At 35.2% G+C, this 26,646-nt stretch overlaps 1 protein-coding gene across 1 annotated transcript; it reads left to right on the top strand.

Annotated features, from left to right (window-relative positions):
- LOC118749530 (CHRNA7-FAM7A fusion protein-like) lies at nucleotides 1–25,296 on the top strand (the record flags this gene model as incomplete). The annotated part of the gene is made up of 3 exons (XM_036484336.1): nucleotides 1–181; nucleotides 23,937–24,012; nucleotides 24,514–25,296. Coding segments are annotated over 3 exons (499 nt in total), but the record flags the coding sequence as incomplete, so codon positions are not given.
- Between the last annotated feature and the right edge of the window lie 1,350 nt (nucleotides 25,297–26,646).

The raw sequence follows: 26,646 nt of genomic DNA, 5'->3' as shown, positions 1-26,646 counted from the left end.
TGCGGACGAAGGCTTCGATGGCACCTACGCGACCAACGTTGTGGTAAGGAATAATGGCTCGTGTCTTTATGTGCCGCCCGGTATTTTCAAATCCACCTGTAAAATCGACATCACATGGTTTCCGTTCGATGATCAACGCTGTGAGATGAAATTCGGTTCATGGACATATGATGGCTTTCAGGTAGACGAAATTGTTATTTGCTTATACATATATACAAAAAAATGTTTGCATTGAAATTAAACGTTTTTCGGAAAAAATCTTTTTTTTTTTTATTTTTTGTTTTGAAATAAAAAATTGGATAGAAAAAGTGGGAGCAATCTGCACACAAATACCAGCAAAAAAATAAACGCCAGCATAAAAAGTAACAAAAAAAAAATAAAATCAACAAAGCGATATACCCATACAAACGCTTGGTTTCAAAAGCAAATACAGACATACATCTGTATGTACTTACTAAACTACATACGCGGCGGTATTAAAGCCAGCTGTGGCCATATCGATCGCCCTATAGACGACCACCAATCATTGGTCAATTCATGCGTTTTTTTATTGCTCTGTAAATAAATAAAAAGTCAACCGGCAGTTACAATTTGAAAGCATCGCTTATCACTTCGCATGCCGTCTCATGTCACTCATTTCTTATCACCAGCCACGCCAGACTATACAGAAAACAGTTCAGTTGAAAATGAGCAAACTGAATCAATAAAGCCAATTTCAAGCGTAACCTTTTTTCCGCAGGAGCTCTGCTTAGTCGCCAATTATCACTTTCCTTGTAAGCGTTTTTTTTTTGTCATTCTTCTGCCACTTTATTAAGTCGACAGCTTATGGCAACGTCGAGGCCCCTTACTCATTCCACTGCCCAATACAATTTAATTGTCTATCGAATTAATTCCATCGCTTTTAATTTGAAAAATTGCTTAAGGCCAGAAAAAACAATAATCATTACAAGTGCAAAATAATCGACAAACGCTGGTAAATAGCATGAAAGCAAAAAGCAGCGTGGAAATAACAAACAAAAGGCTGAAGTGATAACCGATAGCGAACCAACAAACGCATTTGAAATGAAAAAACAATTTCATCGTTGTAATTTGCGTAATTATATTTAATGGTTTTCTAATATGCCCAATATAACAACAAATAATTTGTTGCGCGCGTGGTAATTTGTTGTAGTCGATTAGCGTGTAATTGCCGTTTTTATAGTTCTGTCAATTTCGACAGCCGTGCGTATTTTGGTATTTTAGAATCTTTTTTGTATAACTTCTACATTACGTATTTAAAATGTTGTTGTTGGTTGTAATTTGGCTGTTGTAAAAGCATACGTACATACATATGTTTCACGCTTCTATTCGATTAGGCTTGAAAATAATTATTTGTTAATTGGTTCAAATTAAAATGACGACAGGGTGTCTAAAAATCCATTACAATAGGGCGAATAAATAATTAACTAATTTTATATATATATAATATATGTTGGAAAAGGCACTAAAATTTGAAAAATAGTTAACAAAAAATGGATCTAAAAAACAAAAATAGGCAAATAAAACACTTTTATTTTAGAAATGCTTATTTTATAAGAAAACCCGAAGAATTTATTTTCTTACTAACCAAACTATAACTTGAGAAAATTTTATTCTATGGCAATTGAGAAGTGCAAGGCGAAAATTTCATAAATCTCATCAAGGACATTTTTACGCATACAGGGGAGCATAGCATGCATCTAGGCGCTTTAGGTAACTACATAAACCATACTAAAACTAGACGTGAGCTGATATAGGTGGTGCCAAATTTAATTGGGGATTATTGAAAACATTAAAATTTTATTTGAACAAGGTTATTAACCACGCCCTCTACTAATTTACCAACACCTCTTATTGCCTCCAACCCTTCGTTGATTGAAAAACCTCTTTGAATTTTACCAACACCACTTTGGTAATAGGCCACTGTGCTTGTAGAAACGGCTTCTAAATTTTATCCTAAATATTTAAACATTGTTTGCACTGCTATGTATTTCTAAATACTAATTTTTCCCAGCGCAAGTTTTGAATATGATAAGTTTTTTTTTGTAGCAGCGCCTCCCCTCGGCCGGCAAAATATTATTATTTTTACGTGCATTGGGGCTCTATGCCTGAACGCTTGGAAGCTCTACCTACGTTTTTCGGCATAGTACAAAATTAATAGCTGAATCTTCATTGATTGGACGGCACAGTAAGTTCTCTCCTTGCCGCCCAATGGCCCTAGCGAAACATCTGAAACAGAGAGATAATTTTTCGATAAAATCCGTCAGTCTGCTGAAAGGAAGCATTTTGTCATGGCATATCCAGACGCCTATAAGTACTTCATTAAGACTATAGCACCGTTCAAGTATTAGGATTAGTTCTCTTGACAGGAAGCAGACTGTGCTTATAACACTGGTGCCATATCTGTAAACCCTATTATTTGTGGAAAGTGACATCAGAGAAAAAGTTTAGTTAGTGCGACGGATAACTAGGCGATCCCAAAATCGACTATTCAACCCGCTTTCCGCTACTTCCACTAAATACTTTCTGCGAGTTTGTTTATTTTGTATGCTAAAAAAAATAATCTGAAAACCTTAAAGTGGTATCAATTTTGGAAAAGCAGTCGGTATTCATCGCACACAGCACACTCAGTTGCTGTGGCATCCACTTGTAAAACAAATAACAGATCCAATGGTGTGGTACCCAATGCAACACTGCAGTACCACTGTGTGGAAGATAAAAGTAAATTTGTAGCAGCAAACGCACAGAATTTCCATTTTAATCTTTCGAATATCGTTACAAGGCTTGAAACTCTGCCAAAGACATTTTCAATGCACTCAAATCGACATGAAGGCGGTGCACTGTTAGCAGTTGACTGCTTTGTGGCAGCTAAGTGTTGGCTCAAGGAAGTGGCACTCACTGGCAGAAATCCATGCGTGGATTTACACATTTGCCAACTAAGTAGTAGTTATACATAAACACACACATACCTTATTATACATATGTATATTTTATGTGTGTAAGTGTACGTAGCACATTAGGGTTGAACCTATGGAGGCAGTGGAAGTTGTTAGCTGTGAGTTCGATTATTTGCATCCGCACTCAGTGCTACTATAACGGCTGTATCAAACAGGCACACACACGCACGCAATTTCCTTCTTCTGCACTTAGCACTCCACCAAACCGAAATGCGTAAACTTGGCATAAATATTTGATGCTGACTGTTTGTTGCAGCCGCAAAACAAATTCGGTTTGTGAAAAAGTTACTGAAGTTGAAAGTGCGATATGTTGCGGTCGCTGCGCTAGCTCCATCCAGCTAGCGTGTGACACTTCTTGCCACTATTCTCAATTTAATTTTTTGGCATTGACGTTTTTTTCGAGCCAAAATAATTTGATTGTAATATTTCACGTGCAAACTTTTTTGTGGCAAAAAAAAAGAAACGGACACAAAACTGTGGGCGGCCCAGCCCAAACAGGCCTTGGCTTACGCTGTTGTGCTGCGTGTTTTGCTATTATTGTTACACGAAACGCCTTCGGCATGAATAATAAACTTTGTCGGTGGTGGTGCGTATGTGTTTTGCGCAAATTTCATTTGTTGGCTACACAAGTGTGTAGTGTGATATTTTGACTTGCCACGTTTTCTCCTCCCTCCTGCTGCGAAAGAAGGGACAAAACGATTTGGCTACCGGTAGTGATTTGAGCGCCGCACGTAACTGGAAAATATTTGCACTTTGTTACGATTTGCTTTAGAGTGTACAGCAAACAAATGAAAATATTTACATATATTTATATTTATTAGTTAGCACGGGGAAGCTTCTTATCCGACCTTGAACATTTAACTAAGGAAATTAGAAATGTGGTTTGGCAAACCCGGAGTTGGAAAGCACGCTTGCAATGGTTTTTGGTAAATGGCCAAAAGCTTAAAAAAATTTTCAAACAAATTTTAAATAATTCAAGCAAATAAAATTAAGTTAAAAAATAAAACAAAATGAAATAAAATAGAAGGATATAAGTAGCGCTTTTCATGATCTTGAACACGAGGATTCAAACTCTGCCAAATTGAAACAACCAATGTGTTGATAAAGGTACTCTAAAAGTTGTTCTATGCAAACAACATACAAGGAAAACAAAGCAAACATTTTTTTCATTGTAGCAAAAACATCTACATAAATAAGTTTAAGCGGGCGCACATGTCGTCGGCGATACTGCAAAACGGTCTATGTTTACAGCGTGGCGACGAATAACTGTTATCCAGGTTTTTTTGAGAAATAAAAGGGTCCTTTATAGATTTTGCGAAAAAAGTATTTTATTGTTAATTTTCCACAGATTTTACTTCAGTTGTATTAGTTAGTTTTTAAATTTTAATCCTTATCTACATTTGCCAGCAGTGTAAACTTTGAGAGAAAAGTTCATTTGGCACGCAAGTCTTTTTCAGGTGTATTTTTTCTTAGGCTTTGTATAAAAAAAAATACAAAAAAGAAAAAAACTGTATAATGTTGGTCGAATGTATAGCCGTCCTAGTCAATAGTTCCGAGTATATTCGATTTTTGAGTATGAGGCCTTATGTTGGACAGATGGGGGAGTATAATGGACTCAAAATGGAGAAAATTAGCCTATGGTTACAGGAGATATGGAATAAATTAACTGACGAGGACCTGCGTGCCAAATGAACTTTTCTCTCAAAGTTTACACTGCTGGCAAATGTAAAGAAGGATTAAAATTTAAAAACTAATTAATACAACTAAAGTAAAATCTGTGGAAAATTAACAATAAAATACTTTTTTCGCAAAATCTATAAAGGACTCTTTTATTTCTCAAAGAAACCTGGGTAACAGTTATTCGTCGCCACGCTGTATTTGTACCCTTGGCACTTAGAAGGCCTCTTACTTGCACCGGAATGCATCCGTAAATCGTTACACCCAAATAAATGAATAACAAAACTGTCTACCTTTGGCTGATGAAGATGAACGATTGACGGAAGCGATCAGATACAGATAACAGATCCATTAAGCACCAGAGGCAATCGACATTGTATTGTAATTTTATTCACATAACGGTTGTTTGTAACAGATAAAACGAATCGAGACAGATATAGGCAAATGCATACATAAATGATCAGGATAAAAAGTGAAGTCGATTAAGCCATGTCTGTCTGTCCGTCCTTCCGTCCGTCCGTGTACGGTATTTTCGGAAAATGCTAAAACTACGATATTTCAGTAAATATTCAATCCAAATTGTTGAAAATTAGTATGTGAAGTAGAATTACGGTAAAACTAATATTATGAAATTTAGGAAAATGGCGTGACCCCGCCCTCTTATGATGAAACTCTTTATCTCAGTACCCGCTTCACCAATCCTTACCAAACTATTTGAAATTGGGCAATAAACACGAAAAAAGCGATAAATCAATATATATTGAAGCTAATTCACTCAAAACCGATGATTACAATAATCACTTAGCAGAAAATTTGATTGTTATAAATTTTCGGATAATGGGCGTGGCGCCGCCCACTTATGACCACAAATGTGTATCTCGGTAACCGATTCATTAAATTCGACCAAAACTGGTGCACCTTATACAGAAAAGTAATTTGTTGAAAATTATTCAAATCGGAATAAAATTACACCCCCTTTCCGTATAACGGCAAATTTCACAAATACGAAAACTGCGATATTTCAAAAACTGAGAACACTAATTTACTCTAAGTTAATACTTACAACAATCTCTTAACAATAAATGAGACTGTTATGGACTTTTAGGGATTGGGCCTACCGCATACTTTATGACTACAAAAACGACCGCTGCATTGATTTCTATCAAACTTGTTTCAATAAGTCAGTTACCGAAATCATTTGAAATCTGGAAAAACACCCCTATTTATCATGCAAAGGTAGTTGAGAGAAAGTTTAAGCGACGATATTTCATACCTGCGCCGGGTAAATAAAATTCAGCTTCGCCCGAACTTCTACTTCTTTACTTGTTTCAAACTAAGTTGTCTTTACAGATGGACTAGGACCATCTTGTGGAAGGTCTATAAGAAACCTATTTTCATTGTGTCTCCGACCCTACCTACAACTTTTAGTATGTTTGGTTTCGGTTGTAATGTCGCGCCGTACAACTTAAAAGCTTTGCTTCGTTCTGAGCAGCTCCGCTCGGCTTCGCACAGAGTATTCGTTTATACAGCGAGCGTTGCAGAGCCAAGCTGATCGAAGATTTTCGCACGCAATTGGCTACAAAAGTTATCACAAAACTTAGTTTCAGTGGCAAGCGGCTAATTATTGGTTTACTTTGCTGGAAAATATTAATGGATAAATTAATTTTTGTTTAATTAATTCACTTGGTCAGTTAGCTTTAATTTTTGTACTGAAAATCTATAAACAACTTCCGAATGCCAGTTAGCTCACCACTGTAAATCAATTGGTAAGAATTTTTTCATGAAAATAAGTTTATTACCATAAAATGTTTTTTATACCCGAGCGCACTTGTGCACAAGGGTATATTAATTTTGTTCACATAACGGTTGTTTGTAACAGCCAAAAAGAATCGAGATAGATATAGACAAATGTATACATAAATGATCAGGATAAAAAAAGAAATCGATTAAGCCATGTCTGTCTGTCCGTCCGTCTGTCCGTCTGTCCGTGTACACGATAACTCGAGCAAAAATTGAGATATCTCAACGAAATTTGGTATGTAGGTTTCCCTTAATCCAAGGTAGGTTGCTATTGAAAATGGGCGAAATCGGACTGTAACCACGCCCACTTCCCATATAACGGTAATTTCCAGAAATACGAAAACTGCGATATTTTAGTAACTACTGAAGATAAATCACTCAAAATTGGTATTTACAATAATTTTTTGACAAAAAATAATAATATTATACATTTTTGGAAAATGGGCGTAGCCACGCCCACTTATGGTTACATGTGTATATCTTGGTAACCGCTGTACCAATTTCTACCAAACTTGGCACAGTTGTCGGCCTTCGTACAGCATACAAAATCGCCTAAAATTTTTAAAATCGGACGATAACCACGCCCACATCCCATATAACGGTAATTTAGAGAAATACAAAATCTTCGATAAATCAGTAAATATTGAAGCTAATTTATTCAAAATTGATGCTTGCAACAATTCTTTACCAAGAAATACGTTTGTGATAAATTTTTGGAAAATGGGCGTGGCACCGCCCACTTATGATCACATATATGTATCTCAGTAACCGTTCTACCAATTTGTACCAAACTCGGTGTGGTTATTGTGCTTGCCACATATAAGCAAACCGTTGAAAATTATTGAAATCGGACTAAAATAACGGCCGCTTCTCATATAACGGTAAATTTCAGAACTGCTTGAAACTTCAAAATTTCGAAATCTAAGGACTCTAATTTACTCAAAATTGATACGCCGTAGCTTTCGGTAAGGCGAAAAACATATATTTAATACGTGCGCCGGGTATTTAATGTTCGGCTCTGCCCGAACTTAGGCTTTCTTACTTGTTTTTTTTTGTAATGTAAAATGGGAACCTTTTTCGTTTCGGACTAAATGAAATAACTAATTTCAATTGACAGCAATTAGAATATACATAAAAAAATTATACCTATATACATATATTTAAGTGTTGTTGTAAAAAGCATCGAGCAGTGTTCTCCATAAAAAAAAAAAAAAAATTTTATACAAAAATAGCTCATCCGTAAATTTTTCGAGCCGACAAAAAACGTACCTGCGTATGTAGATGTGTTAACACTTAATTTTATTATTATGTGGCATTGAGTGTTCGACTAGTTTCAGAAAAAAAAATCGTTAGGTAACAATTTACATATTTTCAAAATATTTATGTTGGCGCTGAATTTGCGAGCCTATTGCTTCGTACAGATGACGCTGTATCACGAGATCTGTCGATGAAAAGCACTCCTTATTTCCAAGAAATCCATTTCTCTCCCTGCAGAATATGTACCTCCTAGAAATTGCATTTAAATTATTTTACTTTTTAATAGCTTTTTTTTGACGCTGCAGGTCATACATACATACATATTACCCCCATTGAGCATATAACCTTGCTAATGTATTGACGAGGACTTCACATCACTAAAAAATTTACAAAAAAATTTGGAAACAGAACAGCAAAAACTTAATGGAAAAATGTAAACAAATTTACATGCTCATACATACCTACATACATATGCTATTCCCTTTTGTAGCATCACACCTTTTATTAAGCACTAAATATTGAACTCCATGGCATGTTTTTGCCTTAATACTTATGTATAAATATGTATGCGCTCAGTTCGGCATTCATGCACGTACGCCAGTTTTTATGTACTCATTTATACCGGAAATCCGGCTTAACAATTTATTCATACTCATGGGACGGATCAGAGGCAAGGTTGAGTTTACCGTTATTTACAATTTATGCACCATGGGGGGCGCACTAAAGTAGCATTGGCCTCCATTAGAGGTCCATCGGATTTCCAATTGGCTTTTTTCACGTGTTTGATAGTAACGATTGTGTGTGGCGTGCGAAATTGCGCAATTAAGTTTAACACAATTCAGATTTTTCCTTGGAGCATTGACGCTCACTGCGCTGGGTAGTGGCAAACTTTTTTTGGCTGACGACGAAATCAGCAATATTTTGGCTACTATTGAAAGAGACCTGTGAATGGCAATTGCGTTTGCTTTGAAGAAGGTATTGAAATATTTGAAAATTTTTACACGACCAGCAAAGGTTGGGCAATTTAGTGAAGTTGAGGCTCTTTCCTATACACTGCTGGTCCTTAGTTTAGTGAACAGCTTTACGGAGCTAATCAACTTGCATTGGGTCGGTGCTAGGCGTGAAAACTTGTTTCGTAGATGCTTTCAATGCCTAACGAGTCGCCTTGACAAAATTTACAATAACAACAAAGGTTCCAAAAATGTGAAAATGAAGGCGTCCTTCTTGACGATGTGGGCTTATCACTCAGCGAAGAGAGGCAAGGAGGGAAGGAAAAAACTCGCCAGTAAGGCAGAATCCAAGTAGCAGTGAATGACAGCAGCAATTAGTTCAATAAATAGGAGCACCTATAACGGATTTATTGAGTAACAAGTCTATCTCTCTAAAAGAGTTTGTGTACAATTCAGTGCAAACGTTGCCTAAATAAATTTTCCACATAGCGTTCTTTAGTTTAAAATGTTTGAATATTAAAATTAATCAAAAAAGAACTGAAAGAAAATTATGAAAATTAAATAAAAAAAAGAATTAAAAAACAAATTTTTTTTTTTTTTTTTTTTTTTGCACAAAAAATTAAAAAATTGTTCCATAAATGGGCAGACAACCCTAATGATAAACAATCTGGCAGTTTAAATGACTGAGACTTCCTCTGGCTTAGAATTACAATCGTGTTTCTCACTGAAATGATTATTCATCCCAACACGTTAAGTTCGCAAAACTTTTGTTCTCGTTTGGTTCTTCAGCAGAACATTTCCCGGATTTTTGTTCTCGACGTTCTCGATACTTTCGCTCTCATTGGCAAACTTCCCAAATATTTCATTCTCTTTCTGTTCTTCTTGAGAACGTTAACGAGAGTTCTGTTCGCATTTTGTTCTTTACGGAAACGTTCGCGAACCTTTTGTTCGCATTTTGTTTCCGTTAAAACTGCTTTCAATAACTTTGTTCCGGTTGAGGGAGAGTTCTTGGCATTTCATTTTGTTCTCAAACAGAACAAAACCAAAACTGTAACGCGTACTCGGTCTCTGGTGCATCGACATATTTCTTGAAGGAAATCTGCAGCAAAGGCAAGGTATACAAAGACCTTCTGAAACACAGCTACGGTAAGAGTTTCGGGTACCGTCCTCCATCGACTGCGTATCTCTCTGCAGAAGCTGCCGTGATAAGATTGAGGCGGAACCAGTGACCACTTGTCTGGGACTGCAGTGAAAAACTTAAAGCCAGGCTAATTCACCAGTCTGACTTCGGTGTCAGCGGATGATCTCTTGGACCTCTTTAATTGCAGTCGAGATAGCATGTTAATACCTTGCTCATTCTTTCTTTTCTCTTTGTCAAGGAAGTCCCGGTTATGAACATGTGGCTGCTCAAAACTGGCTTAGTAGACTGTGAGACCTTGCGTTCCACATTGCAGCCTAATAAATTGCCACATATCGACACCCAGAACCTACCGTCTAACGTTCCTTAATGATAATTCCATTCAAACTGCATTTTATTCAACTCATCCCACCACACTTGCACGTGCTCGCCATTCCCACGCACGTGATTAATGTATTAAATACTTTACACTTGGAGCACGCAAATGAAGGGAGTGTGAGAAGCGGCTACCGATTCACTTTAGTCGTGAGCAATAAATTGCATACTTACCACACCTACTCTAATTCAAATAGTATGGCATGCACTTTTTTCATGCCAACGCTCGCAAAGTTTCGCTACAAAATGTACATGTGTAGTTACATACATATATGTTTCATAAGCGTATGAAGGTTTCCACCTTTGTTTACCAAGTTACCGCTCATAAATTATAATCTGCAGGTGCAATGCATACATACACACGCTCAGTTTGCAAAAATCAACAACAAAAAAAAAATCACGCGCCTCATGCGGCATCTTGGCTGCCACAACTAGGAGAACTCTGTAGAAATTGCAGCCTTGAAATATTCTTTGTGCGCACATTTGCTTCGCACGCATTTTCACTCTTTTGCAACACACGTGCCGAGTTAGTAAAATTCGTACCACTGTGCTGCATCTCAACTTTGTGGTTTCGAACTGACTTGCAGTTTGCTTGCGGCATTACTCCTTCCGCGGGTGTGAGCTTATTTTACATAAATTTTAGTTATTTTATTTGTTGTTGTTGTTCAGGAATGCATTTATCAAATTTCACGCTTGCTTGTTTATTGTTGTTTGCTGTCACCTCTCTTGGTTTTCCTTCCGGCCACCTGCGGACTTGCAAAGTACGGGGTAATATTTCAACGCCCGATCCAACAGTTGCGAGGATGTTATGACTACAAAGTAATGAATTTTAAAGTGCCAGTTCGATGCCAGTTACTGTAGGCATTATAACGACAATTACATTTGAGATTACGATGACGCCATGACAATGACGATTACGATTACGATTCCGATACCATTACGATTACCATAAGGATTCCGATCACAATCACTATTACTATTATTACGATTGCGATTAATATTACCTTGGCGATTGCGATTCCGATTACGATTCTTATTACTATTGCGATTATGATTACCACTACGATTACGATTCCGATATCGATGACGATTATTATTACTCTTATGGTGTATGGTTTTCGCAAAGGCTTTCTAAGCATTATAATGTAAGCAAGGGGAAACTAACTTAAAGGAAAAATGCGACATCAGAAGCACTTGCCTCATTTGCTTGCAAGGCGGTACCTAACTGCCAAACGACAGATGCTACTGTAGCGCCTTTCATTTGTTTATATTAAGGATGCTCGTAAGGCGACTAAGTTTGCACGTATACACATACATACATAAATACGAGTACGTACCCCTGCAGTAAATCGCGCTAGTTCAGGACTAGCGCAGAACTAGCTCTTTAGGAGGGGGGTCTGGTTCTCGATCTATCCCAACGCAATGCTTTCAACTGTCCCTTTTTACAAGGTGATGTCCTACGAAGTGGAAATTGCCCCCCTCTGCAGAACTCTCGAACTAGTTCTAAACTGGTTTCATTTAGGAGAGTTCTGGGGCAGTAAGTTTTTTTATGAGAAAAAATTTTAAAACTCGATTATTGGATTATTTTTCTATTCTGAACTGGTTCCATTTCGGACAGATCTGCGACAATAAGTTTTTTATTAAAAAAAATTCTGATTATTCGATTTGTTGATATTTTTACGTATTTTTTTTATTTTGTTTATATTAAATTTGATCACTTTCTCTTCAATTTTTAAGCGGCACTCAACAATTTAAATTCCTTAAATCTGAAAATCACAACTGCCTCCACCGCGATTTGAACTCGTGACCGACGATGTTAGAGTCGGAGGTCTTCCCGCTGAGCTACTTTCGTATTGTACGAGAAGTGAGAATTTGTGCATTTACTTCTCAACAGAGCGCAACTAACACACCGAAAGTGTCAACTGTCCCTCTCTGCAGCCGTTTTGCACTAGTTCAGAGATAGTTCTGAAATGTGTAGGGCGGAACTAGCGCTTTAAGAGACTGTCTCTAAATTTTACTGCAGGGTACAGTACATGAATATTGTCACATTTGCACAGAGACAGGGGAGTACTTTTCACTATAAGTATATTACGCACCTGTTCATCAAAATTCCAATACCTTTACATACATACATATGTACGTCCATGTTATAAATAGAGGTGTGCATGTGTTGCTGCGTGCATCCTCGGCAACTTTGGCATAATAAAGCAATTCAAAAGCGAACTTTTGCATGAATATTTTGACTATGTGTGTGTATGCGTAAAAACTTCCTACGGTTTGTCGCACATCAACCGCTGAATACAAATTGAATGTTTATTACTTGAAATTCGCAATTCCATCATTCCCCCTCGCATTTCCCTTTAAATTTTGTGAACCTTGCCATGCTCATGCATATTTATGTACATATGTGAGGCTGTGTGTTTATGCCGGTGGTGGGCATTAGGTTGCCCGCGGGCAAAAATTACTAAATTTAAATCATTCGTATTTGAGCTGTACCGTTGAGCTGTTCCCATTCTGGGTTTTTCATCTTCAGCTTCCTGCCAACGGAGATTTCTTTTAGCAAAAAGTCTGCCTTCGTCTTTCCAACCACGGGATTTATTCCGAAATATTTGTATGACGCTCGTTCTTACGCGCAGTTGCATCTTTTTCCGGACGGTTGCTGCTTGAACAAATATATGAAGCGGAGTCAATCTTGGAAGCGACTCTAAGACCGATATTAAAAAATTTCACATTGATACTGCAACCCAGAAAGATGTGAAAGTTTAAACTTCCTTTAAATGACAGTTTTTGGTTTTTTGTTTTTTTGGGCACCAAATGGCACAAAACGTAACTTACTAAGCCTCTCATCATGGATTATAAAAAGGTATTTAACGTCGTCAGAGTATTCAAGTAATATCTCTCCATTTCGTGAATATCTTGAATAAAATTATATAAAGAGCCGCACTGTACTGAGAAAAAGCAAAGTAAAACTAGCCGCAGTTTTCTTTGCAAAGAGTCGTTGGCATAGTGCAAGGCGAGTATGTGTGTTGCGTATACGCCGTGTAGTTCAACTTACACTATCTGCTGGCTGCGAAGTGAGGGTGATTACCAGGATTTTGAGGCATTTGCCTATTTTGTCTGCTTAGTCGTATCTGTAAAAAAAAATAAAGAGTCACACGTTTCGTGTCTTGAAAAAAAAAATATTATTAATTTTGGCTTTTTCTTGCCTTTTCCGCAGGTTTTGCCTTTTTAATATTTATCTCTTCATAGAAGTTCGCTGTATTGTACCAATCGTGTGACTACAAAAAAATTGTCGTCTAAATTTTTTTTTATTTTTACCAACAGCACGCATGCACATATCTGTACAAAAGTACCAATCATTTGACACTGAATTAAAATATGCAATATTTAAAAAATTCAACACAATTTCGTAAAAATTTCGATATTTTTTTACTAGATTTCCTAGAAAGAATTTTGTAGCCCATTGAATTCTATTAGAATAAAGCACAAGTTTCAAATGGCTAAAAATTATGGTTGATTTTATAGAATTTAAAAAAAAAAACTCTAAATTTTTACGAATGTTTTTGAATATTGGAAAAAGTTGGAAACTTGGATTTACACAGGTTTTATTAAAGAATGAACTATATTTTTTAAAAAAAATAACCAAAACTAAATAACAACAAAAATGGTATGTTAAAGCTTGGCAAAATGTGGTGCAGCTATAATTTCTTTTCCACTACATATAAATATTATACATATTTAATTAGACATACATACATTTACATTGTACTAAAGTTATGTATGTATATAACAAAAATAAAAAATAAATGCCTTTTTTTTACTTTTTTAAAAGCTCATTTTTCATTTTTCCAAGTTTTTAGTGCCTTAAAATCCCAACCCTGGTGATTACATTGAAATTGGAAAATTTCACACACCTAATTTGCAGTGCAAAGGCACTTGTGTAATTTATTTGGGTCGGATATGTATGCATGTGTTTACATTTTGTTTTATGTTTTCATAAGAACTCGCATTAAACTTAAACATGAAAAAGAAAATGCTTTGAATAATTTGCGAAGAATTTGTACAAAATTTAAATTCTTAAGTTTATTGCTAGCAGTTTTTTTAAACATAGCACCTATGGTTTATTATAATAAAATGCGATGCAAAACCCTCCATTAACTATTTTCTCAAAAGGCGTAAAAATATCTTGTTTTATGCAGCCAGTTTCAGTAATTACGAAAGTCATACATATTTTGCATGCATTCTCTCTCAAAACAGCTGCAACATTTTTTTTACGGATTGTATGCGTTAATCCAGCTCTTATTTCTTATTTAATTAAACCAAATTCTTTTAAACTAGTTCTTTCCCCATTCAGTTGATTGCGACTACCAAATAAATCAAGCTCACGTATTTCATTTAAAAAGCTCTCTAACTGCCAACTAAAATCTATCGGATAACTTTCAACTCAACTACAGCGCTTTCCACTGTACAGCGCAGAATTCGATTTAAAACTTCTTCATTACGTTTTGCAAGAAAAGCAGAATTTCACAAGAATCTACTAGAAACTAAGAAGTTAGTGCAGCAATTCACCTTTTCTTGAGCTTTAATCGAAACTTCAAGATGCAATCAGGCGTTATCAGTTGAAAGAAAAGCATTAACTTTACAAAGAAAATGCAGAAGGCTCTGGCATACTACACACTTACTAACAAACGTCCTGCTGATGGACTTAGCTAAGTTACACGAAGAAGGTATAGTTTTGCGCCAGTGATTGCAATGGAAGCCAATTTCCTTTTGCCACGTCAGCCAGCAGCAGACAATGCACTGCGTTCGAATTGAAAAAAAGTAGACAAGCGGCTGTTGGCGATCGGCAGAAGACTCTGGTGTATTTAATGCGCTTAAAATCCATGTGGCAACACTGACAGGAATAAAATATGCTGCGGCAGCATTTAATGTGAGTTATGCAGGAAAAATGATGAAATTTTTACAGATTTTTTGCTTACACTTGAATCATTGAGCGCCAGTGGGCAGAGAGATAAACTTCTTTGTGAGTTATGCAAAAAAAAAGAGGCAACTGGAAAAATATAGTTTTATGGCTGTTTGCATATTGCATTCGCTTCTGTTACCTTAGTTCTAGTTTTCAGTTGTAGCCTCAGGGTTTATTCTGCAGCTAAATACTTGCATCCGTCGTAATCAACAATAATAAAAATAACCCGTTAGGCATAATATTGACTATGCGCAGTTATGTGCCTCCCTCCACTCGTTTGTCGCTGCGTGCCATTTAATTTAGCGTTTCATCGCAAAATGCCAAAGTTAACGCACTGCGACAAAATTATCGTTGGATCTGCATCGAATTGGATTGCAGTTTGCCCGGGTCACCCGCACCACTGTGATTGCATACATCAAGGCGCATTATTTTCACAACAAATGAAACTAATTTCACTGCAGTTTGATTGAAAAAAATTACAATTCTTTACTTTACCTTTTTTACGTTGTTATTTGCTTTTGCTTTGCTTTTACTCAACGTCTTATCCTATTTTAACAGAGAATTTTGGTCTAAACTGGTCAAGGCTGCTGGTGCAATCGTGGCTCTTTTACCTCTTTTAATCTTCTCTCTATGTATTTGTGTTTTTATCATTTATTATTTTTAATACTCGTCTGCTGCAGCTCAGTTACAAATAGATATGTTTGTGTGTATGCTTTGGAAATCATTTCACTTTTTTGTGATGAGTAGCCGAGTGCAAGTTACGCTCTGGCAGGCTAACAAGAAGCAGTAATAGAGCTCTTATTATTGTTTTTACTTGAAAAATAATATCTCGAAAATCCTGAGATAACCTTGGAACTTCGAAGAGCCCCTGAGAATCTCGAAATCTCGTAAAAATCTCAAAAGCTAGAACTCGAAGAATCCCGAAAAATCCGGACAAATATTGAAAAGTTCAGAAAAATCTCGAAACTCTAAAAGCATTTAATTCAAACAGAGAAGCAAAAAATTAAGGATAATTCTTTCTTTTCCTGAAGCGCTTAGTATTTAGAAATCTACTTTAGTTACTTAAGTATTTAGTGCTTAGTATTTGCTTAGAAGTGATCGCAAATAACGTTTTCGATCTCGAGATAGAAGGCTTCATTTCTATCCAAGGGATGGTATCCTGATGTCCCTGGACTTAATGTTACTCCAATGAAAACCGGATCGATGTTATTTACTAAAAAAAAAGTTTCAAATCTGAATCTTATTTCTTTACCATACCTATGTATCTGATTACATTAAATGAGCAATTCTTGTATATATATGTATATATATATATATATATTCATAGGCTTCTCGGAAAGGGCTCTAACGATTTTGATGAAATTTTGTACACAAATAAAGTTTTGGATTTTAAGGTTAACTGAATAGGCGATATCTCCGAGAAGACTCGTATAAGGTTGCCACATATTCGAAATTACTTACAAATTAACTAAAACATCATAATATGGGTATTAAATGGAAATGGTATTTTAAAGATCCCTGATTCAAAAATATTTTTAATAGGGTTGCCACCTATTTTGAATCGCATACGTATTTAACCTTTTTTTTAAAAAAAAGGTAAAATATTACTGTTCACGGGTACCAAGAGCAGATTCTTAAACAATCCTTCCCCTATATATAAAATGTTATCCCTTAGGATAATAGTGTAAGGTTGCCAACTATTTTCGATTCTACACAATTTATCTAAAACATCGCAATATGGATATCAAATGAAAGGTATTGTTGAGAACTTTGGTCAGAAAATAATTTCTATTAGGGTTGCCACCCTTCTACATATGTAATACATTTTTTTTTATTTTGTTAATTTCAATCGGCATTTTTTATGTATACACAGTATGTACATATACGCACGGAACGTCTTGGGCTGGTTACCTCAGAGGCCAAATGGATTATTATACCTTTAAGTTGTACTAAGGTGTAGGTTCATATTTCCTGCAGCAGCTTCTGGTAATCGAAAGCGAAACAGACTGTAGGGCATTGCTTTGCAGCTGACTCTGTGTACGCCCAGAATGAGACTTTTTTGCTGACGTCGGAGAACTGAATTTATTTAGAAACCTGAACACCACGGTTTGGATATGAGGATTTAGTAGGTTTTTTTTATTTCCTTCGTTCTTATTTTTTTTTTAATTGTTTATTTTTATGCTAAATAGCAAGAACTCACCATTCTTGGAGAGAACTTTAACGTGTCTAAATAATCTGGAATTAACATGTTTTTAAAAGGTACACCTCAATCGAAAACGTCCACCAATGACGGTTTAAAAACGTACCAAATGTGCCCAGTAAACAAAAAAGTAGTTTTTTGATACAAACCTACAGCATTCGATAGTCATTATTCGCATGCCGACACTGAAAGTGCAACAACAATAATTCACCTTAATGGGTGACACAATAAACACTTGAGTACAAACGAATGCCATTAATAAATACTTTAAAACTATTTGAAACAGATATGTCAGCTCACACTACATAGCATACATAACTGCAAAACTGCCAAACAGAGCGCTAACCAAATGAGGAGGACTAACTACTGCGCACACACTCATTCGCCGCGTCGCCAATTTGTCTACTCGGTCGCAGTACTCTTCATTCATGCAGACCGCCAGTTGACTTCCAGCACACTATAATGGAATATATTTAAGTGCTACTGACAATGAGTTATTTGCAATGCGAAATAGCTTTGCCCGAAAAGTTTATACGCCCACTCGTTTAAAATGCTTAAAATAACTGTAAGGGATGTGTCAAAGAGCGAACAACAATGCATTGCTGCGAAGGTTTTACAAGTGAAAGAATATCAAGAGAAATTTGCAGGGAACATATATTTTTATTTAGAAAAATGTATCATGTTTTTAAATTTTTTTAATTGAAGATCTCTTTGATACTGAAATAATTGTTCACCGGATGCGACTGTTCAATTACTATGTAGCATTGCTCGAAGATTCTGCAAATCAAGTTAATTTTATTTCCTATGCACAAGTTTTCGAGATATTTCTAATTTTCCGTAATTCAGCTTTAAAAAAGTGGTTCCACTTAATCATGTATTTCTTACGAACCAATTCAACAATTTTAATATGAAAATGAAAGCTAATGAAATTGTCCATAAACCGTATATACATCACTTTTCGATAGCCCTGATAGTATCTGAGAAATTAGTTAATCATTTCCGATTCTTTCTTTTTTTTATGAAAAACTGAAAAAAATCAAAATTTAACTGAGGATGATATATTTTTTGTCAATTTATTTATTTTGTATGAAAGTCTATTCCTTAAAAAAAAAAAATAGGGAAGCGATGAAGAAAATCGATGAATAAACAAGAATGAGTTTTTTGTACATGGCGTATGAGTAACATTCTTTCCTGCTCATTTTTCATACAAAAGCCGTCGTCATTGATTCACCACTTCCCTACTTCCTATGTTTGAGTTCCTGTCGCTTAACGAAAAATTTTTGCATGTTAAAGCAACAACAAAGTTAGCTAGCACGGATAGACGATAGCGAGTTTGGGTGTACCTCATTGAGTTCGTTCGTTTCGCCACTTGCTAACTGTTGGCGAATCGATGATGGCTAAAAAATGTTTGCTCATTTTCACTTGACCACTCATTCCTCCTTTGCTTGTCCGTAGATTTTCTTCATTAGTAGCTTTATTTTTTTTGTAACGGAACAGGCTTTAACACAAATCCAAAAAATTTACACAGAATCTGTTATTTTTTTTAATTTGTCCCCTGTTCAAGTTTAATTTTTTTTTTTTCATTTTTTCATCAAAAAATCTGGAATGATTGCTTACTTACATTTTATGGAAAACTCCATTTCCCAAATTTCAAATTAACTACTTTTCTTTGACTGAGTAACGGTAAATTGCAAATATCTCGAAGACGAAAGCATTTCAAAAAAATTAACTCGATTTTCAGAATCAACGAGAAGTTTTACATAAATAGGAATTGGATAGTGGCTTACAAAAAAAATTTTTCTGTAAACCAGTGTAGTCTGAAATAGATTTTTCTCAATAGTTTGCTCTTAAATAAAAACAACAAGCCTGAACTCCCCTTTTCTGCCATCCAATCTCATTTCCGACAGGGTTCCTTCTTATGTTTTCCTTTATTTATGCGCCACTCTTCAATTGCTAGCCCATTCCGTACGCCTAAATAAGTTTGAAGTAGTTGGCAGCACAAAAGTTGGCATTTGGCATAATGAAATGGATGGTGTCAAGCTGATAAAGTTTGTGGAATAATTTTTGGCCATGGAAATTAGCAAAAAAAATTTTCAATAGGCTTTGTTGTGAACTTTTAATTTAAACCAAAACGAATTCTTCAATTTTTCGTTAATCTAATTTCCTCTACAGACTCCGCAGCATGAAGCATCTTACGTGACGTGCAGTTGCTATGAGTATGTGTGGGTAAATCTAGTAGTAAGTAATTGAAATTTCCACTTTTTGCATTGATCTGATATTTGGTATACCCATTTAGCTCTGCCAATAATACAGTTATGTAAATTCAGTATTGTTATACTTTTAAGATGGTCGCTGTCACAAAATGGCGGTTTACTTATTTTTTCACAACCCTCTCAGTTCCGGTATCAAATGACAGGGCTTGACAAGCAGAATATACTACGCTACAAAAAAAATTAAAAATCTAAGAAGGCCGCAACCACAAAATGGTGAATTACATTTTTTTTCAAATACCATCGAATATGGCTCATGCAATCTCTGAGTACCGTTCACCGATTTTTCTGACTTGCTAACACAATTGTTGCTACCTTTTCTGACTAGCTTTATACTAAATATATTTAGACTTCAACAAAAGCAATTGGTTATAAATGTGCTTTTAATACATACATGCATATATCGCACACCGTCTTCAAAAGAGTCACAACTCAAAATTTGGCATTTTTGAGATTATTCGCTAAAAATGTACAGAGAGCTTCTACCTTACCTTTCAGCAAAAGCTGGACCAATATTTTGTTAAAAAACCTAAGGTAAAGTCGCCCTTGCCCATATGATTATCATGTGCTAAGAAATGTATGTATGTATGCAAATGTATTATTTTTAGTTGCGACTCTTATGAAGACGGTGTGCGATATGTATTAATATGTGTGGTATTTCATTAAAACAACTTAACTCGAGATTTTCTATTTTCCCTTTAAAGCAATATTCCAGTGAGTTCTCAAACAATATTTTAACTAGCCATAGCCATAGTCTTTCAATAGACGCTTAATAAATATATAAAATTTGTTAAGAAAACTGATTATTTTTTAATTCAAAGTCAAACTTTCTAAAGTCAGTTAAGGGGTTTTAATAAAACCCCACAGATAATTTATTAAAAAATCAAAAATAAATGTGAATTAACTTTTACATTCATAGCTTCCGACGACACTGCGGCTCTACAAACTTTTATTTACTTTTCGTTAAAAGAAAAATACACAACTTTTTATTTACAATTTAAAACGAAGGTAAATATGTTCGTATGTATTTACATAAGTAGAATGGGTTCATCTTTTCAATGCCGAACTACATGCATATAGTTTCTCCCAAACACATACATACACTGCCGGACCAAATTATTGGCACAGCGAATTTTTCACAATATATGTAACAATTTTCATTCTAATATTTTTCCGCTAATTTTGTATAAAAATATGATTCATTCTACAACAAAAAACATAAAAATATAATTCCTAAACTTTGTGAAAAACTCGCAAAAATTCAGCAAATTTTCATGCAAATTTTCAACTCTTTAATCAAATTTTTCTAGATTTTTTTTTGAGTATACAAATTTGTAGCCCAATCAATTTTATTATAATAGAGTGCAAGTTTCAAGTAGCTAAGAATTACCGTTGATTTTTACCATACAAAAATGTTTTTTCCAAAATACTTTATTTGGCAAAAAATGTAAAGCACCTTCAACGAAAAAAAAATCCCCAAAAATCAACGCGATTTTTGACTAACTCTGAACTTGCATTTTGTACTAGAATTTAATGGGCTGCAAAACTACATACTCAAAAAAAATTCTAAAATATCTGACTAAACAGTCGAAAATTTTGATGTAAATTTGCTGAATTTTCGCGAGTTTTGCACAAAGTTTTGGAATTATATTTTTATATTTCTCTTTTTTGTTGAATGAACCATATTTTTATACAAAATTAGCGGAAAAATATTAGAATAAAAATTGTTGCATATATTGTGAAAAATTTGCTGTGCCAATACTTTGTTCCGGCAGTGTGTGTATGTAGCCTTGCAAATAGCCAGGCTGAAAACCAAAATTACAAGCAGCATAAAAAGGCAATAATAAAAAAAAAACTACAACCAAATAGTACATGTAACAGCAAAAACAACAACAAGTAAAACATTAGCAATTACTCGTAGGAAACAATACTAAAGCGCAGTTGTTGTTGCGTCCATGTCTACATACTTTCACTTTTACACTAACCCCCTACGCTGCGCGCAGCAACAACCCGCTCTCGCTTTCCACAAACGGTTGCGCACCTTGCACGTTTTTCCTGCAGCCATCAGCGGCCTTGTAAGCAAACTAACTACACTAGCAACAAAGCAACTGGCAAACAAAACGCAGCGACGACGACAGCAATCTGTCAGCCAAAAGGCAAAACTAGTCAGTCATCAGTCGTCAGTTTGCAAGAGTAAATGCACAATGTATGCATGTTTGTATGTATGTAGCAACAATTCTGAAAAGCCTTTGCGTTTATTAGTTAACTGCAACGTGGCTGCATTCACATTCCTTTGGGAGCGCTGCTAGAATGAATATGAAAAGGCATAGTAGTATGTATTCGTAGAAAGAAATATTGTAGCAATGCCACTTTTGTGTTACAGATACACTACAGTTATGTATGAAGAAAAAATGCCCAAATATGAAATGAAATAACATCAAATAATATAAATTAAAAATAACGATGCAAAATTTAGTACAGATTTTTGAGAACATTTTTAGTCATAGCACTAACTAAAAATACTTGTTAAAGTCTAGAAAAACATTAACTGAAATAGTAACTGTTTAACTCCACAAATGCGTAAATTTTCCGAAATAAATTCAGCTTTTTCAGCGATAAGGAGTTCTTAACTTGTAAACAGCCTAGTCAAGAATACCTAAGAAACTACATAAAAAGTGCCTGTTCTCAAACGAAACTTTCGAAAACCCTGAGCACATTTCAATCCAATGCAAAACTATCAAAAACTGCAAGAAACTTGCTGCTGAGTGGCGAATTTCGAATGACATTGGCCGTGGTGAAACAATTGTACGATGGCAGCAGTAAAATTCTTTAGAATTTCTATCTGAATTCTCTTTGTCGACTTTCATGCTGCTCTACGTTTTAATTGTATATGTAAATAAAATTGAGAATTCCTTTCACTTTGTTGGCATAAAATTTCGTGGCAAGTAAATAAAATAAGGCTAATGGAATTGTGAAATGCTAAAATACTGCCAAGCTAATTAAATCACTCGAATAGTTGCTTAATTGTAAATAAAAAGTAGTGAGTAGAAAATGAAAAGTGTAAATCCTTGAATCCTTGAAGCAAGTTCTTAAACAAAAGCATGTGTATGCAAATACATAAATACATGCGCTTGCGAACTAGAAGCATAATTTTTATATGTAAATTTTTTTCATTCTTGAATGGTTAACTGGACTGATTAAATTAAACACACGAAATATGTAAGTTTATAAAACTTTATTTTTCAACACCGTTTCGAGACCATTTTTCGTACGGTGCTGCCACCTCTCCAGTACCTCACTTTTTTGAAATTGTTCAGGAGACACGAAAAATCGATGTACAATGTAATTTCGCATTATTTATCATTCTGCGTTAAAAACTAAATTTTGAAAAAAATGCACTTGGCACCTTTTCACCTTTAGGTAGCGCATTCCTATTTTGTTTGAAAGTTGGTTGGAACCACCCATACTAATTTGGTTTAGTTCTTTTTATGAGCCTTAATGTCGGTTGTTTTTTTATTTAAAAATTACTTGCAGTTTCTATTTTTTAAAATCACAGCTAAATATGTATGTGAGTTTATGTGATTGTCTTATTTTGCCCAAAGAAGTCTGCGAAGATGACTTCTTCGATATGCTAGAAAACTGTTGCCATAACTTTATTAACTGGCATCTCCGACTTAGAGGTGGGTTCGTATGAGAGATGCCGTTTTTAAATCGATTTAACCGAAGATCGATTAATTGAGCCCTTCCGATTCGATTTTTTGTCGATTCGATCCGTCAATTGTAAAAGTAAAAGTAATTCGAAGATAAGAATTTGATTTTTTCTCAATTGATGCATTTTGATTTACGGTTTACCTCAAATCTATAAACTTTTAAAGAAATTTGAATTGGAGGCTGGTAAAAAAAAAATAATGGCAAAGACAAAAGAAGTCAAGTACCTGCCTCAATTTCTCCTCCGACTAAAAGGCTTCTCAGGGAAGCCTCTTGGAAAATTATGGCTAATACTACAACAAAAACTCCAAAAATTGGAATTCAATACTTTATAGAAGTTTTCATAAAAATTTTACACTCCTAATTATCTTTTTTGTTTTATTCTTCTTTTTATTTATTTTATTTTATTTATCTTTTTTATTTTTTTTTATATTATGTATGTATTTTATTTTATTTTTTTTTATTTTATTTTATTTTATTTGATTTTATTTTATTTATTTTTATTTTATTTATTTTATTTTATTGAATTGTTTTCTTTTTGTTTATTTTTTTATTTTTCTTTTAGTTTTTTTTAATTTCTCAACAAATTTATAAAAATCAATTAAATTACTTTCTCTTTCCAGCTGGACTTGCAGCTGCAAGACGAGGCCGGTGGTGACATTTCAAGTTTCATAACGAACGGCGAATGGGATCTGCTAGGTATGGCAGCGGTGGCTTGAAAATAAAAGAAAGGCATTTCATAAAAAGTTTTCTAGCAAATTTAAATTCCGCAAATTCTAAAAATATTTAACTAATAACATACTAACTAACTCACAGCTTATAAATCGAAAAATGGTTATAATTTATTCTTTTGCTTTAACATATTTTTTGCTCATAATATTTAAATAAATTGTGTATTAATAACAAAGCCTCACCAAAAAAAAAACAAAAACAACAAAACAGCCAACAAAATTTCACTAGCAATTACTTATAAACATTTATATGCATATATATACATACATACATATATTCATTATATACATACATATGTATTTTAAACTAATATCTTACTGCTGCTATCTAATGCGCCACTTTCTCTTTCTCTCTTTCCCTCTCTCAAAAAAAAAACAAAAAACAACTACTAATAACTAAATAAAACAATCCTCTCTTTCTCTTTGCATTCTCACCGTCGAACGTATTTCACGTCCATTCTCTTTGCAGGCGTGCCCGGTAAACGAAATGAAATCTACTATAATTGCTGCCCAGAACCTTATATTGACATAACGTTCGCCATTTTAATACGACGGAAAACTTTGTACTATTTTTTTAACCTAATTGTGCCGTGCGTACTGATAGCCTCAATGGCACTGCTAGGCTTCACACTGCCCCCCGATTCTGGTGAGAAGCTCTCGCTAGGTAAGTGTCGTATGTCCGCACGCGTAGTGCTACCAGCACAAAAATAAAAACAAAAAAAAACAGTCGAATTAAATTAAATGCAAAATTATTAGACCTTCAAATTTCAATGAAAATAGAATTTTAAAGAATTGTTACAACAATTTGAATTGAGTTTCGCATTCGCCAAATGAAATCAATCCCAACCCGCTCAACCTAGGTCCAAATGTTTTTTTGGACAATTTTTTCATAGCTGCCTTACGAGAACTGCATGTGCCTTCCAATGAATATAACAGTCTTCCAGCTCCTCATTTTTTTGGAACTGTTTTTTTTAATAACTGAAGACAAATTTAGTTCTAAAATGAAGATACAATTTTTGGTACATCGTTTTTTGCTTCATGCCCACAACTTTTTGGCAATGGCAAAGTATATGGCGGCACATGTTTTTTCTTAGAGTTTATATTTGCAATGGAATAACGGAATTAATTCTTGCATAAGTGCCACGAGCAGCAAGCAGTTGCTGCCATTGTCGCCATTAACAGCGCATCAAGTGAGTCTGTTAGCAAAGTTTTTGGGGATTTTCATATTTATCTAAAATTAATGATGTCTAAAACGTGCTACAATTCAAAGCTCTTTGCAATCCACAATGCACATAAGCGTGGAAAATAAGTTTCAAAAAAATGCAAATTTTTTGAAGCATAATCAAATTCGCATTTGCGCAAAAACAACAAACACACTAAAAATAGAACGTATCATGGCCACCTTCCTTTAAAGAAAAGAAAGAAAACGAAAAATTACTACTTTCTGGAAAAAAGTGAAAATTCTGTCGCCTACGTGACATGAAAATCCCGAACGTTAAGAAATGCATTCGTGCCGACCACGCTGCGCAGTCTGTCCCGCCCACGCAGCAGGGGTTTTTGGGGCAAATTATACTGTCGCCATCACAAGCGAAGTTGTCACAAAATTATGATAAATGTAACATTAAATTCAATTTAAGAGCCTCAAGCGAAATGCCAAAGTGAAAAGCAAACGAAAGGAGTGGGGGCAGACGAAAGTAAGTAAGTAAGCTGCATCACTAAAAAAAAAAGCGTTGGAAAATCAGTGAGAAGAGCAAGCAGAGCAAAAAAACAAGAATCTGTTACGAGCTCTTGACGACGTCAGCAAATGGGAACGCCATAAAATGCCATCACTTGTAATCAATGTCAACAACAGCAACGTACTATGTAGCTCGCACAGCAGCTACATAGAACTTGCCGCCATAGCATAGCAACAAATACGAAATAGTGCATAACAATCGTTGACAGCCAGCCCGACAAATCGTCATCAACTGACACAAGTAATTCAAAACAGTAGCTGCAATGGGTGCGCTTCAAAAGAAATCCATCAGCGTGCGCAAACACACGCACACGCACACGAGCATGCGTGCGTAAGTACAGCGAAAGCATCCAGTAACCTTGACCTACAAAACACCAACGGCTAAATGCGACACAAAAAAAAAATACTACAAATATTAAAATACTTTTCATTGGAGTATGCAGCTGTCGTGGCTTTGAAAGGAACTTACACAAAAGCAAAATGAGGAAATAAACGGCGCGCGAAGTTTGCTTTGCTTTGCCGTGCCGCAAAATAGGCGGGGCAAGTGCTGCAATGTGGTAGCAGCAAGAGAGCAGCAAGAAGAGGAGGCGCAGCATTTGCATGCGAGTTTAATGAGTGGAGCTTCGCAGCAAGAGTAGAAGACTCAAAGGCATTCTACATAACATGGTTCGTCTGAATTTTATTATTTAGTTAGTTAGTTGCCAAGCGTCGAGCTTATTTAGGTGCCATGATTTGATTGAAAACAGCGATTCGTATAAAGAGCCCACAAGCAAATATTTAGGCAAATCCTTGATATTTGGCCATACAATGCAAACCATCTATTTATCGTCTCCAAAGCCGCACGAAAAAGAATTAATTACCTATTCA

Source organism: Rhagoletis pomonella, unplaced genomic scaffold (assembly GCF_013731165.1).
Source record: "Rhagoletis pomonella isolate Grant_MI unplaced genomic scaffold, Rhpom_1.0 Rhpom_scaffold_00018, whole genome shotgun sequence".
NCBI lineage: Eukaryota > Metazoa > Arthropoda > Insecta > Diptera > Tephritidae > Rhagoletis > Rhagoletis pomonella.
Note: the sequence above shows the minus strand (reverse complement) of the source record. Positions and strands in the feature narration are given on the sequence as shown.